The following is an 18,592-nucleotide window of genomic DNA, read 5'->3' as shown; positions in this document are numbered from 1 at the left end:
GGGTGCCTGGCACTTCTAGCAAATACCAGATGGGTCGCCTCACTTTTGGGCCGTAGGACCAGAGGAGAGAAGAAATAGGAGAAATTGAAAGTCGCACGAGTTGGTCTAGCTGATAAACTTTTCTGTCCTTGTGCACCTGAATCCCCAATGAAGATGGATTGGCGGATTGACAACTGAAATATGAATATGATAATTGACCTGAACAAATTATAGACCGAGGGGTTTCGAAATTTTATTGAACAAGCCCTTTCCTACGGTGTATGTCACAGTGAATTGCCTCATGCCAGTGCTTGAAGTGGAAATAAATATATACATGCCGGCACTCCCCTTATTGTCTCATCACCTTAATTAAGCTATTTTTAAATACTGACAGTGTGCTAGTGTTGAAAAACCAAACATTGGTAATGGTATTGCTGGTATTGCTCATCTATCAAGGGTTTGGTGATTTATGGGTTTGTAGGTTGCAGACTCCTAGAGGTCGTTGGCAACCCCCGAAATGATTGGTTCGTGGTTCCTGTGATAGGAACGGGACGCTGTGATGAGGTAAATTAATGTTTAGAATGTTGCACATTCTCTGCATAATGTTGCACAGTTTACGTTGTTTACGAGTTTATGAGTTCTATGTAAAGTGTCATTTACACAAACCCAGATGAAGATTTGTCACCTTAATAGTGCACTTCAGTAATTTACTAATTTAAAGATAAATGATTTTAGCCGGCTTTCACTCCAAAGCCCAGCGCACTCGTTGCCATAACAACGGTAGCCCGGACAGATTTGGCAGTGACACAGCCGATAACCTAGGCTACTAAGCTACAGCGTAGCAAAACACCAAGCTCGTTGATTTCAACGAGGAACCTTTATTTGACATGATTCATTAATTTATTTTTATTCATATTGCACGTCCAAAGAAAATGCAGTCAAACCTGTAGCCTGTCTCAAGTTCCAATCATTCACTTATTCGTCATACCCATTTATATACAATGGTCAGACCCCAGTGCCAGACAGAACAGCGCCTCCCTGAGTGCTGTGAGAGGACTACAGTCTAGCTTTTTATATGACAATTAAATGTGCATTTTCAATAAAATGTATTTGAGTGGAATGAAAAATAAAGAAATGGCGTTCAGCCATGCTATTCAGCTCATGTCTTGGCTGTCTCTTGAATTCTGATCTTATTCAGCTGTAAAGTAATTAGTTGACAGGTAGCTACAGTGTGTATTGACTATTTCTGTTGTTGAGTGCAGTTATCATGGCAAGCTGCATATTTATAAGGAATAGAGAACCAGATTAATAGTTCTTTCATTTATGAAGATGGAATATGGAATGGAACTCGTAAACAACGTAAACTGTGCAACATTATGCAGAGAATGTGCAACATTCTAAACATTAATTTACCTCATCACAGCGTCCCGTTCCTATCACAGGAACCAAGAACCAATCATTTCGGGGGTTGTTAAGAATATTGTGTTAAAAATACAGGAAATATGCGTGCATGTCACAGAAAATGTAATTACGGCCATAGGCCGTAAACAAGCGCATATGAGAACTGGGGGGCTGGGGGATTCCGAACAAAAATGTATCTCATTGTTCCACACGCTCGAAATACGTGGGGTGTAATAAAATATATAATTTATGTTATTTCATAACCAGAAAATGGTTATTATAGCCTACCCTCATTCTATTGCCTCAAAACGCCAAAAGCGCCTGAAAAGCACCACGAGCGGTAAAACACTATAACGCTGATATGCACGTATCTAGAAATGTTGATATGAAACGTATTTTTGGTTCAGGAATGTTGAGATTCAACGTATCCGTGGTGTTATGACCCTGGGTCATAATTTGTATTTGAGTGCATTTGTATTTCTGCTGGTCATAATTTGTATTTGATTGTATTTGTAGATCTGCTGTTCTCCCTCCCTGCCTGCGGGTGGCAGTGTTCACCCTGATTGTGTATTTTTCCCAGTGTGTTGAGTTGCAGGTGGCGGCTGGTGATTGGACGGGAGACTAATGGCGCCTACTTTGAAAGGGGCGTCTGTCCGATGCCGGCTCACTCCTTCTTCTTCCTGGCTCCCAACCAGACCGTGCAGTGCTGTAGTGAACCAAGTGAACGCCGTATTGACCTAGTGCTGTAGATTGATCTCTGTTGTACATAATATAAATAACTTCTAAAAGAGCAGTCCTGGTAGCTGTAGGGGTGGGAAGCCTTTTCCTTTGTTTTTCTTTTCTCCTGTTTATGTTAGGGAGGCAGGTAAGCTGCTTGTATTTTTCTTTGTTTTCTTTTGCTGGTTAGGTAAGTTAGTGGTTATAATTTTCAGATTGTTGTGTTTGTTATTTTGGCTGTGCTCCCCCCGACGCTTTTTCGCTGCCGTGATAAATAAATCACTTTTGTTTGGACTGCACCTGTTGTGGCACTGGTCATCCTTGGGAGTGGGGAAGGAGGGGAGTCACTTTTATGCTATGCCCGCTGTTTCCCCTAGGCCGGGCGTAACAGTGGTTTGCAGAAATGCACAATGCCAACATTTTATTCTGGTGACTGGGTATACTTTGAATCAGTGTGTGTGTGTGTGTATTGCTCACTCACTGTTCCTCAGATTGTGGCAGGGTAACACATAGGCTATTGTCTAGATCTGCTGTGTTTCTTTCTCAATTCCTAGTTTTGACTCTGGCTGGTTTGAGTATTTCTGAGTATTTCCGTTCACATGATTATTCAACAATCACAGAAATATTGTCAGGCCACTGCCTAACACTTGTGCTCCTTGCTATTGGTTGCTTGTAATGTTTGTGATCTAGGAGCTAAAGCTTATTCTGCTGTGAAGGTAAATGTATCTACAGCTAGCTAAACCATAATAAAATAGTACATACAGTACAGGGCTTTTCTATAATTTGCCACTAACAATGTTAGGCCTTTGGGTGGCGCCATCGAGGCATGCCATTTGACATAGGTGGATAGCTGATCTGGGCTCTGGGCAGTGATATTAGTAGAGGCTGGGGGGGCTGCAAAAGTATCCATGTTGATGTATTTAAACTTCTACTTGGCCTCGAAATGTCTTATTTTTATCATGACAAATTGACAAAGAAAATAATCAATAATCAATGCTGTGAGAATTGTCTTGAATCAAGTTATATCTTATCTTGAAACAAATTAGATGATCTGCCTTTCTTTAAGGTATAGTTTCATTTCAAACTATGATATCCACCATATGAAAAACCTGACACTTCAAATGATTGACAGCAAGAAAGCAAAGCCCAAAATGGGTAAATGTTAGAGTTATCTAACAATGTATCCACAACTAGCTAAACCATAATAAAATGGTACATACAGTATAGGGCTTTTCTATAATTTACCACTAACAATGTTAGGCCTTTGGGTGGCGCCATCGAGGCATTACTAGAGGCTGGGGGGGCAAACAATAAAGCCTTGGTCTTATTTTCATTCAGTTGAAGAAAGTTGTGTACCATCCAAGATTTAATGTCCTCTAGGCATTCAGTCAATACAAGAAGCCCAGCCTGGTTATCAGGTTTGAGATAGAGAGATAGAGCTGTGAATCGTCAGCGTAACAAGCACAAGAAGATGCCAAAACTTACTGCTCAGCCTTATTCAATTCTAAGCAATTCTAGATCTTGCAGCATGTTTTTTTCCCCATTTAATAGGAATTGCAACCCTTCATGTACAGATGATTCTCAGCATCTTGCACACTAATTCAGTGCTATTGAGCCCACACTACTGATCTCTACAAAAAAAACATGCTTTGCTCTTTAATAGACACGTGTATTAAATAGACACGTGTCTATTAAATAGATATGTGTCTATTTAAAAGATGCACCGCCTCTGTTCTTGTAAACCACATCCTCAGACGTGTGAACAGGCAGAGCAGAGAGAACAAATTGGTTTAACTGTTCCACTCTCAAACAAATATAGCGCGCTCTTAAAAATAGACCCGAAGCGGTGCGTTATTTGAAGCACTGAGATGAAGGCTGATGATGTGAACCATGTAAGTCCATATTGAAATACTTTGAACAGCCCATGTAGCTGTATTGTCAATCCACATAATTTCCAGTTGTCATGAACTATGAATGTACACAGTGCCTTCATAAATATGAGTGTACACAATACCTGTATTTTATTATGAATATACACTCTCAACTAATGCTCTTACAATGAGATTTGAAAATATCTGACGATGTACAGCAGACTTATTTAGTTCTTCATCTGAAGGCTTGATCAGCTTGTTTTCATCTATTTGTTTTCTATAAATGCGTTTTGAGCTTTCTAAAAAATAAGATTGTTAAATATTAAACAATTGAACAACCAAGCAAACCAATAATACTGTAGCTGGAAGGATGTTTGAGCATTAAAATATTGCAGGTAGTTAATTTCATTTCCCCCACATGCTTATGCAGGTTTTATAGGTAATGTATGACCAGTTTCTGATGCAATTTGAATTGTAGTGACTTAATACTTAAGTCAAAACATAACCTACTCAAAAAAAAGTAACATTATAGAAATACTCAAGTACAAGAACACAAACAAGCTAATCAATTTGTACAGCAAAACCAAGTCCTCCCTCCTTCAGTCAGGTGTCTCTTCCTTCAGTGACCTGTAACACACACAGGATATACAAAGGATATACATGTCAAGATGGTGAAAAAAAAATTACCATGCACTGCAAAAGTATCCATCTAAACTTCTGCTTGGCCTCGAAATATCTTATTTTTATCATGACAAATTGACAAAGAAAATAATCAATAATCAACGCTGTGAGAATTGTCTTGAATCAAGTTACATCTTATCTTGGAACAAATGGGATGATCTGCCTTTCTTTAAGATATATTTTCATTTCAAACTATGATATCCGCCATATGAAAAACTTGACACTTCAAATGATGATTGACAGCAAGAAAGCAAAGCCCAAAATGGGTAAATGTTAGAGTTATCTTATGCCTTTTGCTCATTAGTTATTTTTTGAGGATAAAATCATCTATGTTCTTGAAATACTGACTAATGAATTTCAGGTAGCAATCCCCAAACTCATATATAGCCTTTTTAAAGACACCCCTTGAAATTGGCCTTCTAATTTGGACAGGCACAAGAATCAGGCCTGCAGTTTATATTTTAAGAAATGCTGTTATAAGTGGTGCTCTGGGTACATTTGAGTCCTCCCCATGACCTATATTCACACAGTCAAACAAGACAGAGATCCTATAAAAGAGTATTTAGTCAAATTTAGAGAAAAGAGGCGTTGGAAAGCTCAGTCTCACCTACTGGATAGTAGAATAGAGATCCTGGTCTGTTAAAAGCGTGTCGATTCTTGCTGAGGGAATCGGCCTCGCGGAGGAGCTGGACACTCCTGGTTCTGCTTTGGAAACAAGTAGAATTATCTCAGCCTGTTGGAAGAAGTGTTCATTTGCCATAAGAAGAATAAGACATTAAGACTTAATATGATAATAATTTGTTTAAGGTGGATCAAAAAATGTTTGGTGTCCAGACGTGTCCAGATTTGTCACACCTTTGTTATTGCGGCAACATGTTCAAGCTAGATACCGGGAGGACAGCTGTTACCTTGGTAACATCTAATTGACATGGGAATAAATACTGTAATAAAGGTCCTAATGCATTGGAATAACATAGTAATCATGTTGAAAAGCTTGTGGAGTCTCACCCAGGCTCAACATGTGGTAAACAGGACCGTCCTCATCTGACAGAGAGAGAGGGATAGTGTGAGTCAGTGAGTGGCAGATAGATCGATAGATAGATAGATAGATAGATAGATAGATAACCTAAGTTACCCCAGTATTCATTTGACAAACAGCATTGTGCAGGAGATGGCAAAATTCAACAACTACCCAAAGCAGTGTAAAACTTTAATATTACATTATGCCACAATAAAAATGAATGTTAAAACTTTGGAAACTGTTCTGAACTGATATCAAAGATCTTTAGGGCCCATTTCACCAAACGATGCAGGTAGCAGTTTCAGATTTAGATTTGTCTCACCTTTTTGGTGCAATTTTTAGTGTTGGTGCAGACTGTCATATCAACATACTGTATATTCAATGTCAAAAAGTTTGCCGAGTAGATACTTAATACTCTAGCTGAGTGAGAGACCAATAGACAGAAGGGGAGTGAGTGTGAGAGAGAAGTGGAGTGACACAGATATTACACATCATATTTAGGCGTAACTCATTTCCACCTTTTTGTTTTGTTTAAATTCATATGGATACCTGCAGACATAGCGCCTCTAAGTTACTCTATCAAACTATATTACCTATTGTATTGTGTGAGGCAAATAGTCTTCCTCGTTGCTACAGAGTCTAGACAGGGGGCCTTCTACCTTTTTCTGTCTGTGGTTTTCTCGTGTGGTTTGTGTTAGAGAAGCTCAAATTATCACCAGCGTCTGAAGTAGCTGAAACAAAACTCAGTCCGCCTTCTAAACAGACCTTTTAAAAATACTTCACACGTCAGTTCAGTGATGTCTACTCACAACCGCTGCTGCAAGCGTAAATGTGCAGGGTGGTGAACTTTGATAAGTGATTTAGTTTTTCCTTTTCGAGCTGTTGTACCTGATTAAAGATGCTATAGTTGCAGCAAATGAAGACCACACATGCTTCTAAAATTCTCCAATAACTAACACACGTTGCCACAGACTTGCTGTGGCCTTATGCTTCACACAAAGTGAACAAATGCCAAGTAAAGGTAAAGTAAAAATAACGTCATAAAGTAAAGTACCTCTCTTCTTCCTGTGTTTTGTGACGACAGCATACGTTGCCGTGGGTGAATTAGCTGCACTGACCCCTCCAGAGACTAAAACATAAAAACAAAACAAAAAATGTCAACAAACTTGGTAGGAAAATATAATCTGGAAACAAATTCTTACACACAGGTATAGCAGGTAGGTAGGCAGACGGGTAGGCTCACTTAAAAAAAATCCTTCTTTACATCTTAGCAAGCCATTTAAGCTAACATAGAGTCTTAAGATTTTATTTTTCTTTACAAAAGTGAAAACATCTGCTAATGGGAATGATAATTTTCTTACAATGCAACTTATTTCAAGAATTTTCTTAAATCAAGTAATATGATCTTGATACTAGTGGAGTGATCTGCCATATTTCAAGATACTGGCATTACAACTCATGTCCAACTTTTTGTTTTATTTAAGTTTACATGTGTACGTCAAGACATAACACACAGTTACTCTATCAAACTATTTAACCTCTTGTACTGTATGAGGCAAACTACTATAAAGTCTTCCTCGTTGCTACAGAGCCTAGACAGGCTTTGACGTCATTTGGACTCATTGTTAGCAGCAAGAGGCAATGGAGCTTGCCGTTTCAACTGACAGCTGACTCAGGAGCCAATATTGTCTGTGGGTCCAAGTACTACAGGGATAGAAGAGACAAATTATATATAGGACCAAACTTATCTTTTAAACAGCACCTATCTAGGCTGGCCTTTTTATAATAGGCTGTGCTGTTATCCTTTAAGAAAAACAAGATTTTATGACTCAATACTCGACTGAAGGGCTTGTTAAGGTGGGTATTTTTTGCAGGGTTGCTAGGTAGGAGCCTATAGGCAAGGTAAGATAAATTGTCTAATAACAATATACTGATACTTGGTTGGTGTTCCTTGCTTGTTCGATCCTCCACGCCTGAGTCCGATCCTGCCGTTGGAGTCTCTGAGGAAACGCAAACCACCACTGGAATACAGAAAAGGAAAAAGAGTGGCATCAATAGAGAATATAGGAAGAGAAGAGGAATTTAAGGGCAGGTATTTTAAAAAACAGTGCAGCAAATATAGCGTGTTCTTGGTGTAAGCTGTTCTGTGTTTCCCTATCGCCCTCTTTCCTGTGTCTTGTGACAACATATGTTGTATTGTGTGGATGAACTAGACCACTGTATTTCAAAAAACCTTTGTAAAATAATAATACAAAAAAGGGCTAATTTTGTGTTAGACTTTTGTCAAGTTTATCATTTAATTGCAGCCATATTGTTCATCGCAAATTGTTCAAGTTGTTCACAGTTGCTAAACTTTCTTTTGGAAAATATGCCTCTTGTTCTTGGCAGTGTACGACTTTGAAAAAGACAAGCCTGGATCATTTGAACCCCTCAATTTTCAGCATGAGAGGCAGATGCTTTACCTTGTGAGTTTTCTAGAGGAGAAAATAACTGAAGGAAGAAGTGTTGTGATACTGCAGCCTGATTGAAAGTGCTAACCACTTTAAAGAGTAACTAAACCCCAAACCAAAATCTGTGTGCGTGACATCTAACATCTGACATCTGCTATTGGCTTATATTTGGTGCCAGGTGATGTCACCACCTATTGTACTCCATAGAAGGTGGCATCACCAAAGATCAGCCAATAGCAGATGGCCATTTCAGTAGCATTTTTTACCACAAGATGTTGGGCTTTATGCATATTTGGGTTTGGGGTTTAGTTACTCTTTAATGAACTTCATAGTGCTCTACATTAAAGAGTAAATCAGTACAAAATCACATGGGCTAGAACATTTCTGCTGCTCTGCCCTCTATGGGCTGAAACTTTAAAGCATGTTGCTCTTCTGGCCATGCCCCAATCAGTGAAGTCAAATTAGGTATTTTGCCTTTGACAGATGATGCCAAATACCTGCTGATTTTTAATTAATTCATTTATTTATTTTTATTACTTTTTATTTAATACATTTCATCCATGCCTGTACTTTGATCATGTCAGGCTGGTTTACCGGCTGCTTGTATATATTAGTAGGTAGTTCTTTTTTCTGTACCTTTGTGTTTCACATAGTGAAGTAGTCCCACCACCAACAGCAGCGCCAACAATATAACGGTGACAACAGTCCATGGGGAGTGACGGGGGGAAGGAGGAGTTTCTTGAAGTGCTGGAAAGATGAAATTGGCTTTTCAATGATGGGATGTTTTGGGGGCATAAACCATTTCCTGCAGGTGTGTCTTAAATTGCAGTTAAAATTGTTTCATTTTGTTTCCAGGCCATATCTTGAAATAAGGCAGCTCATTCCACCAGTATCAAGATAATGTAATGTGCAGATTTAAGACAGAGAGAAATAACATTTTAAGATTCAATGCTAGATAATTTTATGTGCTAAGAAGGACTTTTTGTGTATTTAAGAACATGATTAATTTGAAGGCTCTGAATGTAAAAAATTGTATTGATCTGGAAAAAAATTATTATAGATTACAGAATACATTTTAGCCCAAAAATGTATTTGTTGCAGCTATTCTCACATCATTTACCCAGCTGGAACAGTGAACAGAATACAATCAAAGTTGACATTTGACAAAAAAAGAAAAAAGAAAAAACGACACACAGGACACAGATTCTTCAACAGCACACACACAAAAAAAAAAAACATGGCCATGCAAAAGGCCAAGTATCATCTTAATTTTGTTTGGAAACATTGTTGTCTCACCTCTCACAGCCAGCCAGCTCTCTGGTGATTCTCCAGCACCAGAGATGCTGCACTTGTAGAGTCCTTCATCAGACTTGGAAACACTGTGGATGGTCATCTCTCCTGTAGAGCCGGTCCTGATGAGGAAGCCATCTTTATAGAAAGCAGCTGGGAGGTTGGAGGGAGTCTTGGTTGTACAGTTCAGAGTCACAGCATCGCCCTCCATCACAGGAAGGACAGGACTCTCCAGGATCACAGACCCAGCTGGACATGTGTACATGTAAACAATTATTTTACATTAAACATGAGTTTTATAGACAATGCTGCTGTCTCATAATAGAAAATAGTCAGTCATGGCAGAGGGAAAATATATATACAAGAATATGAATATGTGAATTCACTTTAGAGACCAATATGCCAGATTTTTCCTTTTACTCTAAAGTCGCTTTTTCAAAGGTTTTCACTTTAACCCTTTTAAACAAGACCTGAAAACATACACGTTATATAAGGCAAGACATTTATTTTATTTTTCCTTTCCTTTCATTCCTCTGCTAGAAAAGGTTAAAACAGATCCTGGTATTTTTTTTTAAAGATAATAGGTAATTTAAGTACTTGATCACACCTCTACAGACTGAATTGTTTATATTTTAGAGATACTGAATGATGGACTAATGTTTTTTGTTTTTTTGTTTTTTGTTTTTCTTTCAAAATCGATAGATAGTGTTTTTGGAGTTGGAACTCTTCAGTTACAATAAACATACCAGTGACCGCGATGTTGACAGTGTTGCTTCTCTCTCCCTTTCCAGCTTTACACCAGTATTCTCCACTGTCTACTGCAAAGGCAGTTTTAATTGTGCAGGACGACCCTTTTGATGCCTCCAAGCTATCGGGACATGTACTAATTATTCCCTTGATCTTCCTCATAACTCTCCATCCAGTCGAGCCATCAGACCCCTCACACTTAAAAGAGACAGACTCATATTCAAAGAGCTGCAGTCTGTCAGGAACAATACGAAGATCTGAGAAAGAGAAAGAGAGAGAAAAAGAAACAAATTAAGAGATCTGCTACACAATCAAATATCTACCATTTGAAAAAAAAATGATGCCTACTAAATAATTGATAGCACAAAATCAAAACAAATTAGTGTAGTGATACCTGGATGGAGTTTAGGCCTACTTAAGTCATTGGATGACAAAACAGACTTTTACAGGATGGATCCTCTAGATTTTACAGATACTGAATGATGAATTTCAGGGTTTTTGCTTCAAATATGGATATACAGTATAATGAAGAGCAATGAACAAGAGCAAATCCAAGGCAAAATTCTCTAAGACAAATTTACTAGGTCTTTATTTTACTGGCTAATGCATGGCGCATTACAAATTAAAATTTGCACCTGATTTGACAAATTCCTATTAGCATCTCTCTACAACAAATTAAAGCAGCGTTCCAAACGCATATATAAAGTTTTAAAAAAAGGAAGACAAGGCACTCTTCTTTTATGAAACCACTGATGAAGGTACCTATGCCGAAACATGTATATTAGCCGTAGAAAAATAAAGGATTTTTAAACTTTCCACACAAGAGTGCCTTGACTTCGGCTTCCTTTTTTAAGTATTCTTTTATTCTTTGACTACAATGAGTAAATTTTTCACAAACAGACAGACTTTAATTTGGAAAAGCATAAAGCGAGGACGCACTCAGGTGTCCCCTCTCAACCTGGATATGTAGTGCTTTGGAATCAAACGTTACAAAACGCAAAATTTTAAGTGCAAATATGAAAGAATGAAGGAATCTTTTTTTACGTTATAGAGATAAACACACCAGATATTCAGGTATATAGCGCTTGTGAAACAGGAATAGAGGTTTAAAAAGATTTACATCAACCTGGCTTTGGTTTGGGAATGGAGAGAAGTAATGTGTAATGCAATTTGGTTAAACAAAAATATAAATAATTTGTGAATCCCTTGGCAGTTGATTAACTAACTGCTACTTACCACCTGTCTGAGCATAGTAACCACGCTGAACTTGTGCAACCAGCAAGATCAATACATGCATCACTGGAGAGACAAAGGAAGAGAGCAGTATATTGCACATAGATGCTTGCATATATATAAATGCGTGTCTTCTTGCAAAAAAAATACACTCACACACAAAAACTCTTCCACTGTCATTGTTTTACCTAGCACTTCTCTCATGATACATGCTCACTATAAGGACACTGGGATATTTGTTCCATCTGCTGTCTGGATGCTATAACCTCTGACCCTTGTACTTATTAATATTGGCTGCTTGTAATGTGTGATTCAGGAATTTGAGCAGCAACTAAATGCCTGAAATGTCAATGACAGGAATTCAATTCAATTCAGCTTTTCTTGGAGTCTGACGGATGTTCTACAAACGCCTTTATTGGTACAGAAAAACCAACTTGTTTTGGAGAAAGGCTTCATTAGGGTTAGATGACAACCGATGGAATTAATTGTGCTGAGGCCTAAAAAGCAAACGTAGATAATACTACTAATAGATAAATCCAGGCAGTAGTTGCTTTATCGGACACAGACATGCAGCCAGACACCTGACAATACATTGTCAACTCAGTAATCAACCAAGAGATTTATCTAGGAGCTGTAAAACTTTATCTTGTTGCTATCAGTACCAGTATTTCTTACTAGTAATAAGCCTTGTTTTGATTGATCACATGGCTTTGATTACTTTCAACTTCAAGCGGCCTGCTTTTTCATTGTTTTCTGATTTGTAACAGAGAAATGTAGAGAAAGAGACTCAGTACTCACACAGTCTGAGGCAGAGAGCTGTAACCTCCATGCTGTCTTGCTGCTGACTGTCTGAGCATCAGACTGAATAACAGCTAAGATCTAATGTAGGTGTGAACCTCCCCTTCCTGTGGAGATTATTTCTGCTGCTGACGCAACAGCAGAGAGTTTTAGTTTTACAAACATTTTTCAGAGGCAGAGCTGCTCTGGAGGAAGAAATACTCTCATTGCTTGAGTTAAACCTCAGTGAGCGGAGCTAAAGAAGCAAAGTTTTTCAGAGAGCAAGGTAGCTACCCGGCAAACTTGAATGGCAAAGAAGAAACTCTATAGTCCAAATATTAATAAAAATATACAAGACAAGTGCCTGGGTGGTTCAACCGATAGAGTGCGTACCATTGGGCGAAGTCCTAATTGCACCGGCCCTTGCCCTATGTAAAATAAAGTGGAAAATCATCCTACATTATCAATCAGATAAGTACATAATAGTAAGAGGAACAAATGTAGCTACAAATGATTTGTGTAATTAGCCAAACTAACATTTAACTACTGGTAGGATCCCATGTTACTTCTTTATATGAGCATACATACTTTATATAATTCATTAGCATTATAATAACCAGTGGCTACTAGAGGTCATGAATACATAAACTTTGTCAGTTAACGATGACGCTCTTGATTCAGAAGTGCTTATTCACTTACTCATCAGCATATTACTTAACATTGACTAAGAGGTAGTGAGCAGCTAATATGTCAGTTAGCAGTTAACTAATGATCAATTAACTACGTTATTAAACATTAACTAGCAAGCCGTAACGCAAAGTGTTACCACTAAATTAATAACATTGATCATTTAAGTAAGGGTCGAAAGGATGAGGTTGAGGATGAGGCAGAGGTTGGTTCATTCATACAATCAATACAGAATTTATTGAACAAGAGTACGCAAATTTAAATGACTGGCAGCCTATCAGGGCACAGTTTGGGGGGCTCTGGGGGGTCAACAACAGGAAACACTGTAGCTTTCAGGACAGTTGAGGGCAGGGTAACTTAAATTATTACCGGTTCACTGTTGTGTATGCAGGGATAACCTATTCAAATCTCATTGAACAGATGTCTTAATCACTCCAACTGGTTGTGTCAAAATTTTGTTACCCTTTCTATACATCTGAAAATCTTAAACTTTTCAATATGGACTTGAACCCCAGAATCGAAGCGTGCAGCCGTATTATTTATTTATTTATTGAATTTCTTTATTGACTGACATAGTACATTTAGATGACCAAAAGTGCATAGATAGCCGCTCACTATCACACAGTGGAGCTCCAAGTTGCTCTCTGCTCTACTGATGTCTGCAACCCAAAGATTTTCTACCTTTCATATTCTTACCTAACTTGAGCTATGATCAAACTGTACTGTTACAAGGTGTATTATTATTGTAAACACACTCAATAGAACTACTGTACTTCAGCACTTTGAAACAGAACTGACCTTATACCCTAAGATCCTGTAAAATGTATTGTGGGGACCTTTTATAAACAATTCATGGCAAGAAAGGTAAAAATAGAGAAATTCTGAAAAGAAAATACATTCTAAATGTCTTATTTTGCCTAAATGTAATGAATGAATAATGTAGGCTGTGTTATGCAATGTTTTGTCGAAATACAAAGCCCAAGTGAGTAGAGGATGAATACTTTGTCTTTTATAAAAATGTTATACTTTCACAAAGGTCTTGAAATTTCACGCCACTTAACAGAAAATAATATTTTGTGTTGATTTTAGACCAAAATTCTGTGAATTCATATCATCATATCATATCAATTGTGATTCATATCATCACAAGTTTTTCTTATATTTTCTCATTATTTTATTAGAATTTTAAAATTAAAAGTGAATTAAAAAAAAAATGTCAGTGTGCAAGATTTACTGAGTTTGAGTCTGATGAAAGGTTTTGATTCATGGACCAAAGATTACTTGCAGCTCTAAAACTCATTTTTCACAAATCCAGTTTGTACCAAACTCTCTTGAGCAATTAATTGCAGCCTCTGTGATTTGGGAATTGCATAAGTTCATATTGCGATTTAGATTTTTTTATTTCAATTAGGCCTAATTTACAGCTCTACTAAAAGGTCAGTGGTGGATGGGGAAAAATACTTCTTTATAGCCACTGTACGGTTTTCAACACTTGCAGTGACAAAATAATCTCCTCCACTTTTCTCAGTACTTTTCACATAGTCATAAGACACTAAAGATTGTTCAGAAGCAGAAGTGCCATGATAGTTTGCAATGCACTCTGGGCAAAAGGGAGCCAGTTTGAAGTGATGTCTTTCGGAGCTTCGAGGTCAGAGGTCACTCCAGACCGCTGTAGACCTTGCAGTGCAGGTGCGCTAGCTTCTCAGCACGGCTTTTCCTCAGTAAAGGAAACCACTCCCAATGGCTGAGCTCCAGCACTCTGTAGCCTGCCAACTGAAGCTGCCTCCTCTTCATGGCATGAAGGCCCAGCAACTGCTTTGACTGGTAGCAGTAGTGGTTTCTGTTGGACACCTGGATAGCTAGTTTGACTGTGCCTTTGCACAAGTCCAGAGGGGCACATTCTAGGCTGCTGGGTTTGGCAAGAGCTCCTGGAATGCCACTGGTCAGGTCCTGGCATATGTCAAACAGCCTCCCTCCTTCATCAGGCTCTATTCTGTGAAGAGGTGGCGGCTGAAATGCAGGAGATGGGGTTAAATGGTTTGTGTTTTTTTTGGTGTTTATTAGCTGTGCTAAAAGCTCCTCACTGAGAGTTACCCCTTTGTTTGTTCTCTCCCAGCCCTGATGAGAAGGCCCTGTGGAAAAGCTCATCTCGGGAGAGGATGCGACTTTGTGGGATGCCAGGTTCACGGGTACGGGCTGTCCGGTGGAGTCAAGATGAACCTCCAGGTCGATGGAACGTGTGTGGGGGAGAATCATCCGCTTCCGCACAAACTCCTCTCCTCCAAGCAGATCTTGCAGTGCACATTCTGCCTCCCGAACCTCCGGTTTCTGGCACACGTCTGATTGGGCGTATTTCCACAGCATCTCAGTCACCTCTTCCCTCAGTTCACGAGCCAGCCGTGGACCGGTCCAATGAGGCAGCTCCAGAGCCACAGTCCCATCTAAAGTGAACAAGTCTTTCTTCAGCTCCAGCTGTGTGGATTTCAGTGCAAGGCTGACAAACTCACGACTCAAGGCTAATGCGATTAAGTCCTCTGGCAGCTGAGAGACAAAGGCTAGGCCTAGAAGGCCAGTAAGAAGATGCTCTGGGTATCGCTGGAACTCCGCTTTCCTCTGCCTCAGGGCCTCTATAAGGCTGGGATAGAAGCTTGGGCTCTGACTGGGGAGGACCCCCAGTGTGCCAAAGGCCCACAGCAGTTTGCATGTGTCTTTACTCCTGCAGTGTGGCACCAGTGAGGGCAATCTCTCAGCCACAGCCATAAGGATGGAGTCATTCCGGTAATGTAGTGCTGAACACGTCAGCGCCACGTGCATCAGCCCCTGGACACCCATTTTTGGGGCCCGTCGTGGCACTTCCCGTGCCATGGCCTCCAGCCACTCCCTGTGATCCAGGTAACTGAAACGCAGTAGTTTCAGCACATTCACCATGGCAAAGTCGCTCATCTCCTCCACTACAGAGTGCGCCTTATCCACTATCCGGGTCACTGCGCCCTCAGAAAGAGAAGTCTGGGATTTAAAGAGTGCCAGGCACACAGCACCAACCTCCTCAGGCTCTAGTTTGTGCAAGTGACGCATCAGTAGTTGCTCCACAGGATGGGCCAAGTCTCTTGGGCTCCGTCTACCCTCCCCCATGACATACAACAGCTGGACTAGCTCGGGGACCCCCATCTGTCCTAGATACGTATCGACACAGTCATAGAGGTGCTGTAGGAACTGGGGGACCTGCCTCCCGAGGCAGCGCCACAAGTCGGCAGCTAACAGCAGCTGGTGTAAAGTCAACTGGCCGGCCCTGCGGCGCAGCTCGGCCTCATACAGCCCGAGCACACTGTGGGTGGAGGGCAGGCCCAGCCACACGAGCGACCGCAGCACCTCCAGCAGCTGGAGCCGAGTGAAGCGGTGCAGGTTTTCCACCGAGTATCGGAGGAGCATGAGGAAGCGCGTGTCGCTCCTCACCGACTCCGTCTTGTCCGGGTGCAGGCGGCCGAGCTCCGCGAGGAAGCGAGTCACATCGGCCGGCTCCATGTCGCCCTTCAGCACGGTCACTTTGCGGAGCAGCAGCAAGGCCTGATCCCATTGGATTGGGAGAGGCCGCCGGTCGAGGTCAAGGGTCATGGACGCATATTCGGGACGGCATTTTTGGAAGGCACGTGCGTCGACTTTAACATTTGGCTGTGCGGGTTTTCTGCGGTACTCCGACAGTGATGGCGTCTTGGGCTCAGAGCCTTTGTGGAAAGCTAGGTCGAGCAGCGTGTTTTTGGCGCTGGAAAGGCGCCGCGAGCAACTGACGCTGTAGCAGTTGCTCTGTTGCCGGAAGGAAGGCGCGAGAGCGGAGAGACACGGCTCATCCTCGTCATTGTCCGTCTGGCTCCGGGAGGCCGCGGAGTCCCGTGTGGGGCGGTGATACGAGGGGGGGCTGTAGTGCAGCCTGTAGCCTCCTCGGAGAGCCGCGTCCCGGCGTTGCCGCTCCGCTTCCTTCCCGTCCAGCTCATCGGCCTCGGCGTCTGGTTTGCCTCGACCCTCGTGCAGGTGCCGGGCCTGGGCAAAACCTTCGCGCAAGCCCGGGAGACGGCGTAGCCTGGCCACCCGTCGGTAGAGCACACAGGCAGCCATCCATTCGCCTGACTGAAAGGAAAAAGGAATGGCTTTAAAACACAGCACTGTCATTTCTACATGTCAAATACATGTAACTCTTCTAGCACACCCAAATGTCAAAATCAGAGTGTTAACCCAGAGCAAACATGCAATTGCAAAGGCCATAATGTTGTACTATACAATGTTGTATCTAGGTTATTTACTGGGTTTGTTGAGATTGTTTGTTTTGTCTGTGGATCACTGGTCTTGGCATGCTACCACAGGGTTGGATAATGGGGCTTGCACAGTAGCGTGAATGGTGGACTTGGATATGGAGTGGTCCATACAAATCCAACTTTGAAAAGAAAATCTACGTTTCGAGTGTCTGTTTAAGCACGTATGGGTTTTGTAAACGCTCATGTAAGAATCCATTGTTTCAGACCTCGTCCTTGACCAGCTCCTTCGAGATTTCCTCCAAGATTTTGAATGGATCGCCTTCAGATTCAAGATGCAAATGACAGGGACATCTTGCAGCCATTCATTTAACAGGTCAATAAAGCAACATTTTTTTTTAACTAACATTAATGCCATGGTGTCACGAGATTGTGGGTTCAAATCCGGCCCAGGACCTTTGTAGCATGTCATCTTCTCTCTCTATCCCAATCCTTCCTGTCTACTTTGAACTGAATAAAGGTGAAAATGCCACAAAATAATCTTTACAACATACATGCCAACATCTAAACTTTAGTATAGGCTGCCACGTAAGATAGCCTAAATACAACAAATATTTTTGTTCAGGTCAACGCAAACTATGACTTTTGCAAGACCGTACTACTGTAAATTGACTTAGCCAACAGAAAGCTGATAAATTCAAATTGTGAATAACCAGTTTATTGTGTTTAACTTAACGGTTATTGTGCTGAAAGGACGCATTTTAATCGGTTTTTGGGTTCAACTGTTGGGAGACTGTGTGCCCTCCATGTGTGGGGGTCTGGAGGTCTGACAGCTTTACAGTAAAGTAAGAGATTACATTTTAAACAAAACCTATCGTCATTTAATGTTAGGACAAACAAGCTGCTTTTCCTTGAGGATTCATGCAGTAGCGCGACTGCAACCACCTCCTTTTCAAAATAAGATAAAATTCTACATTTATTAACGTTAAATCTTAAATTATCCTCTAACAAGCATGTACTTCTACCGACTAGCAAGACGGACTGTGGCGTTGAACTGCCACAGTTTAGCCTGGAGTTTGCCGTCAGACGGATATATGGGCTCTAATTAGGCAAAAAAGTGGAACAATAAAAAAGTGGAACAATATTACGTTAATATTGGGTGTGTGTTACGTTAAACTCACCTTCACCTCTCCAGTATCCACATGCACCGGTTTTCCAGTACAGTCTGACGGTGTAAAACGGAAGCTACATCAAGCCAACGTACATAACCACAGTCATTCAGTCGTTTTTCCTTCAAAATAAAAGCCTACACAAGTCTCTTTAAAAGCAGAAACGGGGAGACTGGCGTGTACAGAACAGCAAAAAATCTTAAAATATGAGATGTAAAATATAAGAGATTAAATTGTGGTATGCTGCATAGCGTGTCACGGTGGACACCTGATTTTCAAGGCAACATTGCCGAATTTCCGGTATTGTATTAGTCTGGTAGCTTGA

The 18,592-nt window shown here is 40.6% G+C and overlaps 2 protein-coding genes across 2 annotated transcripts; both read right to left on the bottom strand.

Annotated features, from left to right (window-relative positions):
* Window positions 1-4,567: 4,567 nt before the first annotated feature.
* Window positions 4,568-11,594, bottom strand: LOC139649676 (low affinity immunoglobulin gamma Fc region receptor III-A-like). The gene is made up of 9 exons (XM_071526151.1): window positions 11,579-11,594; window positions 10,157-10,414; window positions 9,417-9,659; window positions 8,757-8,867; window positions 7,608-7,691; window positions 6,725-6,799; window positions 5,658-5,693; window positions 5,261-5,351; window positions 4,568-4,595 (listed from the first exon to the last, which is right to left on the bottom strand). The coding sequence occupies exons 1-9, from the start codon at window positions 11,592-11,594 to the stop codon at window positions 4,568-4,570; spliced, it is 942 nt and encodes a 313-aa protein (XP_071382252.1).
* Window positions 11,595-13,112: 1,518 nt separating this feature from the next.
* LOC139649668 (FAST kinase domain-containing protein 5, mitochondrial) lies at window positions 13,113-18,309 on the bottom strand. The gene is made up of 2 exons (XM_071526144.1): window positions 18,280-18,309; window positions 13,113-16,976 (listed from the first exon to the last, which is right to left on the bottom strand). Exon 2 carries the CDS (start codon window positions 16,962-16,964, stop codon window positions 14,511-14,513), a length of 2,454 nt encoding a protein of 817 aa, XP_071382245.1. The 5' UTR covers window positions 16,965-16,976; window positions 18,280-18,309; the 3' UTR covers window positions 13,113-14,510.
* Window positions 18,310-18,592: the final 283 nt, after the last annotated feature.

This window comes from Centroberyx affinis, unplaced genomic scaffold (genome assembly GCF_046629955.1).
Source record: "Centroberyx affinis isolate AG114_WGS23_722 - 3 ecotype Tasmania unplaced genomic scaffold, CSIRO-AGI_Caff_v1 ptg001387l_1, whole genome shotgun sequence".
Lineage (NCBI taxonomy): Eukaryota > Metazoa > Chordata > Actinopteri > Beryciformes > Berycidae > Centroberyx > Centroberyx affinis.
The sequence above is the reverse complement of the archived record's forward strand: the minus strand, read 5'-3'. Positions and strand labels throughout refer to the sequence as shown.